This window comes from Hydra vulgaris, chromosome 06 (genome assembly GCF_038396675.1).
Source record: "Hydra vulgaris chromosome 06, alternate assembly HydraT2T_AEP".
Taxonomy (NCBI): domain Eukaryota; kingdom Metazoa; phylum Cnidaria; class Hydrozoa; order Anthoathecata; family Hydridae; genus Hydra; species Hydra vulgaris.
In genome coordinates, this window is record NC_088925.1 from 39,096,717 (window position 1) to 39,112,100 (window position 15,384).

General features: G+C 34.0%; 1 protein-coding gene across 1 annotated transcript; it reads left to right on the forward strand.

Moving 5' to 3' along the window:
* The first annotated feature begins 1,901 nt into the window (after positions 1-1,901).
* On the forward strand, positions 1,902-2,870 carry LOC136081384 (uncharacterized). Its single transcript, XM_065798697.1, has one exon. The coding sequence runs from the start codon at positions 1,902-1,904 to the stop codon at positions 2,868-2,870; it is 969 nt and encodes a 322-aa protein (XP_065654769.1).
* The last annotated feature ends 12,514 nt before the right edge of the window (positions 2,871-15,384 follow it).

The following is a 15,384-nucleotide window of genomic DNA, read 5'->3' on the forward strand; positions in this document are numbered from 1 at the left end:
ATAAAAAAACTACAACCCTAAATTTCAGTGGAGTTTGAAGACATTTATGCTGAAATTAATATGTGGCCAACACTCGAAGTTGTTGAGATTGAAAATGATGACTATATTGCTCCTATTGCTTATCTCAGATTAAAGACAGTATATATTTTTTTACTTTGAAGACATTATATATTTCTAAAATTAGTTCTTTATATATAGGAGCGTACGTAAATACTGATTTCTTGGTGTTTTTAGTAAGACATTTTTTAAACACATTTATTTGTCTTTTTTTTCAAATTATGCTAAAAGGGGATAAGTCAAGCAACTTTAATGATTTCTTTTCATATGAAAGCTTTATAAATGTCATTAATCAAGTGTATTTTATGATAACTGGGGTAATAAAGAATTTATACACAAAAAATAACATCTTTTTGAATAAAAATAAAGATAATGGAAACAGTGACGTAGCTGGGGCAAATTAAAAAATGGGACCCCACTGCTATGTAAACTGATTAGGTTTTATCAAATAAAAATATGAAATATACAAATGCTTTAAAAATGCTAAGCTACTTAAGCTCTTTTTTGTGCACTGCAGGGCCGTTGTGCAGGGCAGGGCCGTTTTTTTCCAAAATTCATACACATCACATGCTTCCGAATGGCCACTTGAACAACTGTGTTGTTTAATTCTTTCTAATAAATGCTTCCAATCTCGAATTCCCGTACACCAAACATTATTCTTTTTTGAAGCAAATAACCAGCAGGGTTGACAATAGGTAGAGCCTAGTATTTTGGAATAACACAACCAAAAACAATTAACTGGCCCATATTTAGAACCCGAAACGTAGTACGGTTTTGAAAAACACCTATTATTCTGGTTGATGCCTGTTGGAAAAGGTCCTGAAGGCTTTAAAGGCCCCATATCAAGAATTTCACGTTTTTCGTTATCACTTAATATTTTGTTCGTGAAGTTTCCCAAGTCTTTAGAAGATTTGTCGTACACATTTTTGAAAAATGTAGAGGTCTGTGATTCCTCCAAACCCTCCCCTCTTATGTGTGTCATGTAAATAACATCCACGTTCACATGATTGGCAGCGGCGGAGGTATCTCAAACTGCAATAATTGTCGAATCTACTTCAGTAGGCTTCTCAACCAACACTGCATTACCACATTATTTGAGTCACTATCAATAGAAATATTTTGATCAGATGTAGGGGAGATGGGGGCGCATTGATCGCCGGGGCAGTATGATCTTTTGGCTTTTACTCGTTCATTTTTGCCTTACTAGAAGTGAGGTTGCAATTTAATTAACCATTATGCTTCCCTAATTGATTATTCGTAATATTTTTTCATAAGGTTATCAACGTCAAAAAAAATATTGTTTTATCGTCATAAAAAGTGATTTTTTTAAATCGTACTATAATTCAAATATATTTTTATTTAGATGTCTGTATAGGTTAACAACAATTTTATTTTAAATTTGTAAGTGTTAGGTGTATAATATAATATAAAATTTTTATTTGGCTGCAATTTATACAGTAGATATTGCTATCAATATGTTACCTATACCTATTGGGGTACATTGATCTTTGATTATGCGGGGCCCATTGATTGGAGGATCAAAGTGCCTCATAGAAGACGAAGTGCCCCATGTTTTTTTTTATAAGCAATACAGTTAAACGAATGGAATTGTATTTATAATTTAAAAAAAAACTATATATAAACAAACAATAGCTTTTAGCATTTCATTTTTTAAATCTACTTATGTTATAAGCTAGTAATAATAATACTATTATTTTATAATATCAAAAGAATAATATTTAACATAATAATTAAAAAATATTTAACATAATATTATTATGTTAAATATTAGCATTTATTAAAAACATATGTTTTTATTGATATATTTTTTTACAGATCTTAAAATGGTTAGAAATAGAATTAAAAAAACAAATAAAGTTGCTATACCAAGTGAAACAATGAAAGTAGCTGTTAATAAAGTTTTAGAAGGAACACAACTGAATGTTGTAGCACGTCAGTTTAACATAGATAGAATGACTTTAAAAAGATATTGTCGTAAAAAGAGGCTTAATCCAAATGAAGCTTTCAAGCCTAACTACAACAATAGACAAGTTTTTACAGCAGAAGATGAAAAAAGTTTATCAAGTTATTTACTAATTGCATCAAAAATGAACTATGGCCTTTCAACTAGGTCAACGCGATTATTGGCATATGAATTTGCTTTAAAAAACAATAAGATATGCCCATCATCATGGATCAAAAATAAAATTGCAGGCATTGATTGGTTGCAAGGTTTTATGAAAAGACAACCAGAGTTGTCTCTACGAACACCTGAAGCAATGAGCTTCGCTCGATCAACAGCTTTTAACAAACACACTGTAAGAGAGTTTTTTCAAAATCTTAAAACGGTAAGAAATCGATATAAATATAATCCTAACTGTATATATAATGTTGATGAAACTGGTTTAACAACCGTTCAAAAGGCGGTAAAGGTTTTAGCTGGTAGAGCAAAACAAGTTGGAAGAATCACATCTGCAGAACGAGGAACATTGGTAACTGCATGTTGTGCCTCTAATGCTATTGGAAATTCCATTCCTCCATTATTTATTTTTCCTAGGGTAAAGTTTCATGATTACATGATTAAGGAAGGACCTCCTGGATGTGTGGGATTTGCAAATCCTTCTGGTTGGATGAACTCAGAAATTTTCATAGAATGGATTAAACATTTTTTTAAATATTCAAACTGTTCTCAGGAATCTCCAGTTTTGTTACTTCTCGACAGTCATGAAAGTCATATTTCTGTTAAAGGCTTGGAGCTTGCAATTCAACACGGAATTACAATGATAAGTTTTCCTCCCCATTGCAGCCATTAATTGCAGCCATTAGATAGAACTGTTTTTGGACCATTGAAAAGGTTTTACAATTCTGCATGTGATAATTGGATGGTTTCAAACCCAAGACCAATGACCATTTATGATATTGTTTCAATAGTTCGAGAACCGTATACAAAAGCTTTCTTACCATCTAATATACAAACAGGATTTAGAGTAGCTGGCATTGAGCCATTCAATTCTGAAATTTTCAAAGATGACGAATATTTATCATCATCAGTTACAGATAGAGCTGCTCCAGATACAGTTACTATCACTCCTGTCAACAACATGGAATCTGAAATGATACCAGCACATGTTAATCACATAGAGTCTGAAATAACTATAGTAAATACTTAAACAAGTATTTTAAACAAAGTGTCAACAAGTGTTGCTTCTATAATCTCACCTGAGGTTTTAAAACCTTACCCAAAAGCATCTGCCAGAAAAAAAAATGTTAAAAGTAGGCAGTTAAAAACAAGGATCTTGACTGATACTCCTGTCAGAAATGAAATTCTTTTGTCAAAAGAAAAGAAAATTTTGAAGCAAACCAAAAATCAACAAAAAGTCTCCACAAAAGATAAGAAAGAAACTAAGAATTACTTGCTTAGGAATAAAAAACAATGTAAACCAAAAGCTGCTTCACAACTTGACTTTCACAAATGATGAAATATTCTTAATCAAAATATTGTACTTTTAACAAGTTTTGTAAACTTAAAAGTTGTATTCTTATTTCAGTCTTTATATTTCAGGTCTTATAAATTTCAAGCTGTTGTAAAGTTTTAAACGTATATAAAGCGGGTAGCTAATAGCTGCTGTGATTTATACATTTTTTAATTAAAAATTAGACTAGTGGGTTTAACTGCTATATTTAAAAAATAATTAAAAAATTTAGATGTATTATATGTTATACAATATTACCCTTTGACTAAATTATTTACAAGATTTAGTTATAGAAGTGTTAAACGTTTAGATAATATTACGCATATAAGATCAATGTGCCCAAAGTCGGAGATCATAGTACCCCATAGTTTGGGGTACATTGATCTTTTGAGAGGGTTGTTTAAAAGTTAAAATTATTCATGTTTATCATTTTTTCAAATCAAAATATTTATATATTCCAAAAGCCAGATAGTTCTACATGTGTTTCGTAGTTAATAAGTTTTTATATCTCTTTCAGGTTCTGCGCAATTTTCAATACACTGCTACGGCGATCAATGCGCCCCCATCTCCCCTACTTGCAGAAGGCTGACTAAAAAACTTGTTAATTTTGGGCAATTTTTGTTGACTATCTTCTCTTTCTTGGCGTTGTTTGTGTTTATATGCACCACTGGGTTTCTTCTTTTTATCCATAATTCTTGTTTTCTAATTCATTTAAACAATACAATATTAGATAATCTAATATTGTATTGTTTATACAATATATAATATAATAATATAATACAATTAGTGCTGGGCAATGAATAAAATTTTTAATCGCGACTAATCGCACGATTTGGTGGTTTGCTATTATCAAGAGTGTGTGCTGCTTTTAAGTAATAACTTCAAACTTAAAGCACTACGATAATAAGAAAATTCAGCTTTGCAGTGGTTACAAATAGCTTTATTTCTATCAAGTCCACCGTCTGGAAGTACTTTAAAATAAAAATGCCTACTTAAGAGTTCTGTTTTTTTTTTTCCATTTTATCTTTTCACTCAAGATATTTTCTGTTTCAAATTAATCTACATTAAAAAAACAAAGTTTCACTTGAATTAAATAAACAAATGAAAAGATTTACGTCTTTACACGGTTTTTTGACAAAAGTTGCAAACAATTTACTAAAATTATTCCTTCGATTGTTAAAAAAATAACTACGTGCAAGTTTAGAACGCTTATGAATGTTTTGACTGAATAAGAATGTTTTTATCGTAGAAACGTTTTTATTCAGTCAAAAATATTCAAAAACGTTCTAAAAATTTTATGAATATTTTCGCTTTCAACAGTAGAAGAAATATACAACTATAATAACTTTTCCGATTATGTTAAGTATAATTATGCACATATTTATTTAGAAAGCTTATTTTGTCCATAGTTATTAACTTTTTTATTTATATAAATGAAATTTTTATAGATAAACTTGACATAAATATATGAAATAACATATTTTTTGACAATTTAATAATCACATAAACTAAAATAATTTTAAATATTTTAAACAAATTTGTTTTAGAATTGACGCGCTGCAGCTCTCAAAGGCTCACAACAAATGCTTTCATTGGTTAAAACGCGTGATGAAGCCCACCCCAAGTAGCCAGTAGCTTACTGATTAACATCCCTGGGTGACCCAGCCTGGGTCACCCAGGATTTTGTGTGTGTATTCAGAAGCGATGAGCAACGGACTTTCAAAATAATTACATAACAACAAATTAAAAGTGCGTTAACGCGCGATAAAATAATTGTCGGCTTTAATTTATTCATGCATTAACGCGGTAATAACGCGTTAACCTGCCTAGCATTAAATATAATATAACACATAATACCTAAAAAAATACCTACTACTACCTATCTACTCGAGCACAGTCTACGATTGTACTAGAGTAGGTAGGTACTGCTTATTCACTGACGACGTTAAAAGTAAAATAAAATGAAAGAGAAACACACTGATACGCTACAAGTGTCGTTGGGGAATGACGCACATATCACTATCGGTCAAATTGACAACACTACCAAACTGCCAGAAAGAATTTAGGGGAATTGCTTAAGCATAACTTTTGAATTTCTCTCAACAGAGTTGTTATGATTAAAGTGGGGTTGCAAGTTGCAACCTGTCATATTTATTTTGAAAATGGGAGAAATTTCCAAAAGTTCAGTTCGATCAAGATTTCTGGTAAGGATTCGAGGGCCCTCTGAGCTTGAGGGCCCCGGGATACTGCCCCGCAAAGCCCTTAGGTTGCTACGCTGCTGAATGGAAAGTTTTATTTAGTTTTCTCAAAACCATATGTTGTTGACTACTCCCCTTTTAGCATAAGCCGATTCATTTTTGTTAAGAAAGTTAATTATTTACGAATCAAGATAAGGCATATATAAGTATATGTAACAAGTAACTCTGGCAAAACTTGCACGGAGTTGTGATCTTTTTTTACAACGCTTAACATATCAAATTCTTTTTTGTTATCTTTAGCTACCTCTATGATGTGTTTGCTTTTCGTGTTTTTTAATAACTCTTCCATTTTTTATATTGTAGACACGTCTTTCTAATTATAAATTTGTAATGGAGCTCTCTAAGATTTACTATATCCCAAAAGGGTATTGGCGTCGTCTTGCTGCTATTAAAAAGCTTGCAACGGCAAAAGTTTTTGACAAAGAAGCTAGTAAATGACTTAAAAAGCAAGCTATATGGTAAAATTATTAGCCTGCCCTAACTTATATACTAAGAGCAATGGTTAACAATACTTATCCTATTAATGTCCACCAAGCTGATTTGCTTTATCTACCTCATGACAAAGTTGGTTGATATACATATAAATACACATTAATGGTTGTTGACATAGCTAGCCGCTATAAACGCTGAACCTATTGCTAACAAAACAGCTGCTAATGTTTCAGAAACTCTAGTTAAAATATATAAACGTGGCCTTTTCAACTGGCCCAATCTTATCAAAGTTGATGCTGGAAGTGAACTTAAAGGGGCTACTACAAAACTTCTCGAAAAAAAAGTAAAGTCTAGATCAGGCGAGCTGCAGCTGGAAATCATCAAGAACAGTCTATCGTTGAACGTTTTAATGGCACACTCGCTAAAAAACTTTTTGTCTGCCAGTATGCTCAAGAGTTGCAAATGACTGAAAGATCTGTTGCTTGGGCAAAAGGTTCATCTGATGTTGTAAAATCAATTAATAGCCAAACTATACGCTAACTAGGGAAAAAACCAATAGATGCGATAAAAATGGAAAAAAACAATTTTAGCCCCATCGATGCCTGTTGCAGGAAAAGAAATTTTAATTACTTCTAGCGTAAAAGTTCGTTATTTATATGCTCCAGGTGAGCTAGAGTTAAAAAAGGGCCTGATCCTACTTGTTCTTTAAAGGCTTATACTATTGATCTAGTTGTGCAATAAATAGGTCAACAAACCCTTTATCGTTTTGTTGGAGATGATTCGCTTGGGAAGAGGTACAACTTGTTCTGTCTGGAACCCAGTTACCTCCTGATAGAATATTTAAATAAGTTTATGACTATATGCAAGAGTATTGATTCCATCTGAAACGATTCAGCGTTTAGTATCAAGAGGAGGTAACGACGTTTTTACTCGCTCGTATATGCCTTATTGGTGTCCCTTGCTCTTAATTCTAATCTGAGTGTGTTTCCGTAGTCAATTTTCTTCATTTCCGCGAGCAAGGTTTACACGTATACACTTGCAAAGGTTCTCCATAGTTTTTCCAAACACGCTATTGCTCAACAGCTTAAAGAAATCTTTTTCAAAAGTTGTTTTACGTTTAGCTATTAAATTATTAATCATCTGAATATAAGGAGCCATCCAGCGTTCTTGTCTAAACTTTATAGCTCTACGGATTTTGATAACTCGCATCCCAATTGATTGGTATAATTTGAGATTGCGATAGTGAAAAATGTATTTTTCTTTATTTCGTAAGTTAAGGACTAGTTTTTCACATTTGGTTAATTTTACGTCAAGTTTTCTAGATATTTTTTGCTTGTACTCACTCAACCATTCTTCATCAATCACCATCCTCTGTGGAGCGAAAGGGTCGTTGTTGTGGCTATCATGTAAATTCTTAGAATATTTAATATCAATCTCAACAATAAAACCTTATGAAGCATCATCTGATGTTTGAAGGACTTCTTTAATTGAGGGCTCACACCACTGGAAGCCCTGACCTCGAAGATACTGCATCATAGCCCAGCCGTATAAATTATTGGCATCTAAATACATTATATGTGAATTCTTTATATTGAATTCTTTATATTGAATTCTTTATATTGAATATAATCTCATTATTCATGGTGTCTCGATAAAAACACTCATCTTGGGCAGATGTTAAATGCACCCAGCTACTGTCTTGTAGAAGGCCTCCTAGGCAAAGACTTAAGGGGTAAACAGATTCTATCTGTTCACCAGCCTCGCACCCCTTCTTCATCTATTAGGCTGGCGCAGATGTATTTTTAATACATTGTTTCCAGTTTAGGATGTTGAATGCTGGATCTTCTTGACTCAATGCATGAGTTTGCTTGTGTCTCTGTTTTTATGACTAGGCAACTCATTCTATTATCTCCTTATGAGGGTACAGCTCTAAAACTCAGTTTTATGGTTCTGAGGCCGGCTGGTAGTCAGGTTTCCCGAACTCTGTGGTAGCTCTCAGAGAGGCTGATTCCATCAACAGCTGAAAAATATCAAAGTATTAACAGTGCCATGTTGCGCATGGATGGTGTCCCTGTTTGTACTTTTGGTGTGCATTGCGGAGGCCACATTTGGAGCCCTTTGTTACGGCTTAGGGTTTTTTAGTAGTAATGAGGCAATTGTTTGGGCTATTAAACGGTGTTCTGAGTACTATCTATGCTTTGAGTCAAGTTCTTCAATCTAATTTAAAAATGAATAAAGTACCAAAAACAATAAAACACAAAAAACCATCATCATCACCAAGTTCTCTGAACCTATAGTTCACTAATATTCGTGGTCTTTGAAGTAACTTTTCTTCTGTTGAGTCTTATCTCTTGCAAAGTTCACCAGACCTACTTGCTCTTTGTGAGACTCATTTGAGTTCGGCTGTCTCATCTTGTGATCTTAGTGTTGATGGTTATCTTCCTCTAATTCGTAAAGACTCCAACAGTCACATGCTTGGCCTGGGCATTTACATTCGTAAGAATTCACCTGTTTGTCGTGAAACTAGGTTTGAATCCACAGACTATTCTTTCATGTGCTTTCGTTTAGCACCACTTTACTCTATTGCCTTTCTCTTTGTTCTATATCGCTCTCCTTCATCTCAAGACTGCACTCTTTTTGATGTTATTTCTGATCATATTGACCAAGCCCTCTCTCTTTATCCATCAGCTAATATAGTTGTTGTTGGTGACTTTAATGCTCACCATTCTGAATTGCTTGGCTCTAGTGTCAGTGATTCTGCAGGTATTAAAGCCCACAACTTTTGCCTTTCTCAATCCCTAACTCAAGTAGTCAACTTTCCAACTCGCTTTCCTGACAACCCGAATCATTTACCTTCTCTACTCAACTTATGTCTTGTTTCTGATCCTAGTCAGTGCTCAGTTTCTCCACATTCACCCTTAGGTGCTTCTGATCACAGTTTGATCTCTTTAAAACTAATATCTCATTCTTCTTCATCACCTGAATACCCCTATTATCGAACCTCTTACAACTACAGTAAAGCTGACTGGGATTCTTTCCGTGATTTTCTTTGTGATGGCCCTTGGGTAGAAATCTTTCAACTTCCTGTCGACAAATATGCTTTTTACATAACTTCTTGGATTCAGGCTGGCATGGAATCTTTTATTCCCTCTCAACGATTTCAGGTCAAGCCTCACTCTCCTCCATGGTTTTCCTCACACTGTGCTGCTGTCAATCGAAATGCTGCCAATCGAAATGCTGCCAAATCGAAATGCTGCTGCTGCTGTCAAAATCGCCAAATCGAAACTGCCAAATTGAAATGCTGCTGCTGCTGTCAAATCAAAATGCTGCCGATCGAAACCGTTACTTCCATATTTATCAGCAAAACAATTCTCCAGAAAACAGACGTCTGTTTATTACTGCTAGAAACAACTGTAAAAAGGTTTTGTCTAACGCCAAAACCCGCTATTCTTAGGTCATGAAATCTCGTATCTCATCTCAAAAATTAGGCTCTCGTGACTTCTGGAGAATCTTTAATAATATCAATAATAAGGGCAAATCTATAATTCCACCTCTCTTGTATGGTTCAGACTTTGTCACCTCACCTAAAGACAAAGCCAAACTGTTTGCTAAAAACATTTCATCAATATCATCTCTTGATTCCACTAATTGCGTTCTACCTGATATTGCCAACAAACATGTTGATCCATTTCTTGACATTCATATCACTCCAGCATCTGTATCTAAAGTGATTTCCTGCCTAGACTCTTCTACAGCTTGTGGCCCAGACAACATATCTTGAATCTAATAACTTACTTTCTGACCATCAATATGGATTTCGATCTTCTCGTTCTACAGCTGATTTGCTAACAGTAATAACTGACAGGTTTTATCGTGCATTAGATGAAGGTGGAGAGGTTAAGGCCATCGTTCTTGACATTTCAAAAGCGTTTGATAAAGTTTGGCATGCTGGTCTTCTCCATAAGCTTTCTTCTTATGGTGTATCCGGCAACATCTTTAAAATCATTGAATCCTTCCTTTCCAATCGTAGCATAAAAGTTTTCCTCGATGGACAACACTCTTCTTCTTATTCTGTAACTTCAGGGGTTCCTCAAGGTTCTATCCTTGGCCCTATACTCTTTTTAATTTACATTAACGATCTTCCAGATATTCTCACATCTAAGGTGGCATTGTTTGCTGATGATATTACCATTTATTCTTGTCGTGATAAGAAACCAACACCCTCTGATTGCTTGGAGGGGGCATTTGAGCTTGAAAAGGATCTCACTTCTGCTACAGCATGGGGCTCACAGTGGCTGGTGAACTTTAATTCAGATAAAACTCAACTTTTTTCAGCCAATCGTTATCGCAATAATTTAGATCTTCCTATATTTTTGAACGGTGATGTACTCCATGAGTCATCTACTCTTCATCTTCTAGGATTAACTCTTACTTCGAATCTTTCTTGGAAACCATATATCAAATCGGTTGCAAAATTAGCATCTGCTAAGGTTGCATCTCTTTATCGAGCTCGCCACTTTCTTACTCTGGATTCTATTCTCTATCTCTATAAATCTCAAATCCGGCCTTGTATGGAATACTGTTGCCATATCTGGGGCGGATCTTCTAATGATGCCCTTTCTCTTTTAGACAAGGTGCAAAAACGCATTGTAAACATAGTTGAACCTGCTCTTGCAGCCAACCTTCAACCATTATCACATCGTCGTAATGTTGCTTCTCTTTCTCTTTTCTACAAATACTATAATGGGCACTGCTCTAAAGAGCTAGCGTCTCTTGTGCCATCTACTAAAATTCATTCTCGTGTTACTCGTCATTCAATTAAGTGTCAATTTTTCTCTGTGACTGTTCCTAAGTGCTCCAAAAACGCTTATTCGTCTAGTTTTTTTCCTCGAACATCAGTTCTTTGGAATTCGCTTCCTTCATCTTGCTTTCCTGATTCATATAATTTGCAATCTTTTAAATTGTCCGTCAATCGTTATCTTGCTCTACAATCTTCATCTTTTCTCTTACAGTAACTTCCAACTTTAATTAGTGGCTGCTTGCAACCTTGTTGGAAGCGAAGATGTTTAAAAAAAAAATGAAAAATAAAAAATAAAAAATTCGGTTTATTTTGTCATAGTTTAGGCATTCTGGATTGTTTGGTTTTGCAAAGCGCTTGCTTGCCATTGAAATACCACCACGAAGCCCCATCACTATGAAGTGGTGGATGTCAATATCAGTTAGCAGCTCAAGATGAACTCCAATCATTTAAGATCACTTATGCTTGCTTATTAACTTATACCTCGATACTAAAGTAGTGCGCTGGGTCAAAACCATAGTGAATCATACTTGTGGTTCTGAATTTTTCAAAAACATCAGCTAAAAGTTTTACATCTTTTTTAAGATAGATGTTAAGGTAGTCACCAAAGCTTTTACAGTTGAAAGTGTTCCAAACGTTTTGCGCATGCTTATAATCTTCAGCTTTAATACCATCTCTTGATAACTTATTATAAAAAGCTTACTGAGATAGTAAGCATCGTTCGTTAAATTTATTGAAGCTATCAACGTGTTCATAAGGGTAGAAACCCTTACGTTTTAGCAATAATAGCTCGTTATCAGTCATGCATTTCTCAAGAGTGTTTGGGATGCAGCTAATCTTACCTCCATCAGCTTTTCCAAGAGCCGGCATGATTAGATGAAAACCACGGGATCTTAGTTACGCCAGGCCTAATGCGTAACTTAAGATTACATTTATTATGAGTAGCACCTTGATCTTTCCTTGCTATATGGCAATGATCACGGACCTTATCGTTATTAAAAGCTCAATCGCAGATGTAGCAAACTGTTGCTTCCGCAAATAAAGTTTTATCAACATTAGTCACAACCATTCCGGATTTCTAAACACCGCGTTAATTCTTTCCACCTCAATTTGAAGGCTAGCAAAAAAGTGCTCTATTGCATTCTCTTCGCGATATAGTGTTTAAGCTTCGGTAAGTCCATCACTTCTAACTTTTATGTAGTAATAGCTGCAAGGTATCTATTTTGCAACTAAGCGAGTAGAAATTTTAGCTGGGTTGTTTGTGCTCCTTCCACTGGAGTATTCAGACATTCAAAGTCAGCGTAAATAACATAAGGCACTTGCATTTTCTTGTGATAATTTGTGAATTTACAAATACTGTCTTTACCTTTTTCAGGCATCACTATGCGCTGCACCTTTTCTCCAATTCCAAGACAATCATTGCGATGAGCTTTTAACAATTCAGCAGTGCTGAATGCATAAAGACACCGACAACAAGGGTGTTTTTGCAGCCTTATTCTTACTATTATAATAAAGCATTCCAGTTAAATATTTAATCCAAACGTAGTGTGATTTTTCTGAATCCCCTTGAACAAGCAGAAGATCAAAATTAATTTTATCCTTTTTATCCTTTTTATCACTTTTTATCACTTTTTATCACTTTTTATCACTAATATAAAGAGGATAAAGACAATTACTCCATGCAAAAATGTTAACTATAAGTGTTGGACTTTGACGTTCAAAATTTTTAATATCGCTTATTTAAACTGGAAAATCAATTCCATCAAAAATGAAACTCGCCAAGATGATGGCTGTACTTTGTTGTACGATTCAAGTGCTTTTTTTCCGTGCTTTTTTTCATGCTTTTTCTCAGGAGGATCTACCGGGTATAGTGCACTAGGGAAAGCCCACTTAAAGCATTTATTGTCTGTGTTTTTAACATTTACAACGCAGCGCTTCGGAATGCAACTTGGTGTTTTAATGTAAGACTTACTTGTAAATGGGATATATTTTGAAAATCCAATGTGTAACAATTCGCAACGACTAAGTTTCTAACCTGAACCCTTAGAAGTAAATTTTTCAAGAAGTTTGTTTATTTTTGCTGGAGCTGTATAAAGTAAATCTTTAATATTATTTTTATTAAGAATAGGTGCAACATCTGAGCGCAAGTAAACAATTTGTGTTACAGCATCACCGTTGCTTTTTTTAGTTTAGCAACTAAAATCAGTATCACTTTTTGCTCATGCTTATTAATTTTAGTTTTTACCAACTTTTCAAGTTTTTTGTTTTATTTCGTTTATAAAAACAAGTGTGTTAGATTCAAGTCTATAGCCTTGAGGTAGTTTAGCTACATAATCTACAAGCTTTCTAGTTTGTTTAATAATCTCAAAATCTGGTAACATTCTTTTAACACTCCGTTGTAGAATATAATTTTTAAGCCAATCATTACGCTCTTTAGCAGAATTTTTTTATATTTTTTCTTTTTATAGAGTTGCCAATTTTTCTTTCACTTCATTCTCTCTTAAAACGTAGAAGTGCTACAAAAGCTATGCTAGCTTTTTTACTTTTTGCTAAATCTTTTAATAATTCTAACTTTTTTAAATCTCTGCGTAAACGCACTGGTTGACTGTATTTAGAAAGATCATTAGAATAATGGTCGAGAATTTTGTTTGTTATTGTCATAACAAGCTCTGGTGTTATTTGAAGTTCTTCACGTTTGATGGAACTCAATCTGAGTTTATTCTTTAATACCTTTTGAAATATTAAAACTTATCCTTTTAAATAAACCGTTAGTGTGTGAAATTTTTTTATTTTTAATTGGAACATATTCAACAGCAATATTTCAACCCACAAATCTAGTGAAACATTTTCGAAGAATTTTTCTCTTATAACCGATATTGATGCGGCAATAGCATAATGAGAACCATAAAGAGTTATTTTAAACAAGAAAAAAATAGCTTAACAATAAGTAAATTAGGCGCGACTTTTAAACGAGGTCTTTAATCAGGAGTGTATTTAGAATTTAGAATGATTTTTGTTTCAGCGGGCAAATGAAACCATAGTACAACATAATATGAGAAATAATCAAAAAGAGTCGACAGTCTGATTTAGAGTCAGAGCTTCCCGCTAAATTTATACAGAGCTTAAGATATTTACTTTTGACTATGAATCATGATTTGAGTTGTTATCTTTTTGATCATATAGAAATTTTCTGATTTTCGTTACTTTGTTATTATGAGTAATAAAACGTTGTTCTTTTGGTTTACATTTCTGCATTCTTCTAACAAAATTTCTGACTTAAACCTTTCAGTTTCGGTTAAATCTGGATTTGTATAGTCTTTCTCGTGTTCTTTTGAGTCTCTCAGTTTTTATGGTTTTTTTTAATATTGAAACCTTGTTTACTGGACATAGTAGAAATTGTGTGAGCAGAGATCAAAGAAAGAAAGTTAAGGCAGTGCCTTTGTCGAATCATATCATGCTATCTAGAATTGTTGAAATATCTTCCGACAAATATCTTCTGAAACAGCATTGTATCAAATTCTGGAGAAAACCTATTGCAAGGACTAGCTTACTAAGCCAGAATGTTTAGTTTCTTGCACAATATAAATTTGTCTCTTCAGATTCCTCCCGTCACTATCGTGGATGCAACTGAAAAGCTTTTTTTGGTTGCCACTTTTGAAAAGGAGAGTGGATGTTGGAGTTAGCGCTAATGTTCCTTTATTGGAAGACAAACGAACATTTGCGCAGTGAATTAGTTGGAAGACAAATGACTGCTTTCGCACAGTGATGTGCAATTGGCAAGATGTTTGAAACAAAGAAGTACAAAAGAAGTCTCGAAACATCTCAAAACACTACAGAACTCAATGCCAATACGGAGACTTGTGTGGGTAGGAGCTAAGGAGACCTGGGTGCGTAGATTGATACCAAATGATGAAGATTTTATAAAATTTTATCTTATTGACATGAGATCCGAAGCAGTATTGCAAGCTGAATTTCATGCAAAGGATATTTGTGATTTTTGGTATAGTTAAGGACAAGTCTACCCTCTCCTTATGAAACGAGATGTTCACATTAATTACGTTTGCTACTACCTAGAACCGACGACACGGGTTTCAAAGTGGAGGGATACAATTGTTAATCTCTAAAAAATTTCTTTTTATCTAGAATTTTTTAAAATAATAATAAAAAAAGCCCATCAGAAAAAAAGCACGTGTGTGTGGAGGGAGGGGGGCCAGTACTCCTGCCCCCCCCCGGTCTTGTCGGTTGAACTACGTACCTTTGTGCGTAAGGGTTCTCAGCAATAGTGTCAATAAAAACTAAAAAAAAATTGAAAATAAATCGAACAACCATCTCATTTAACAACTGTCATGCGCTAAATTTTATTTGA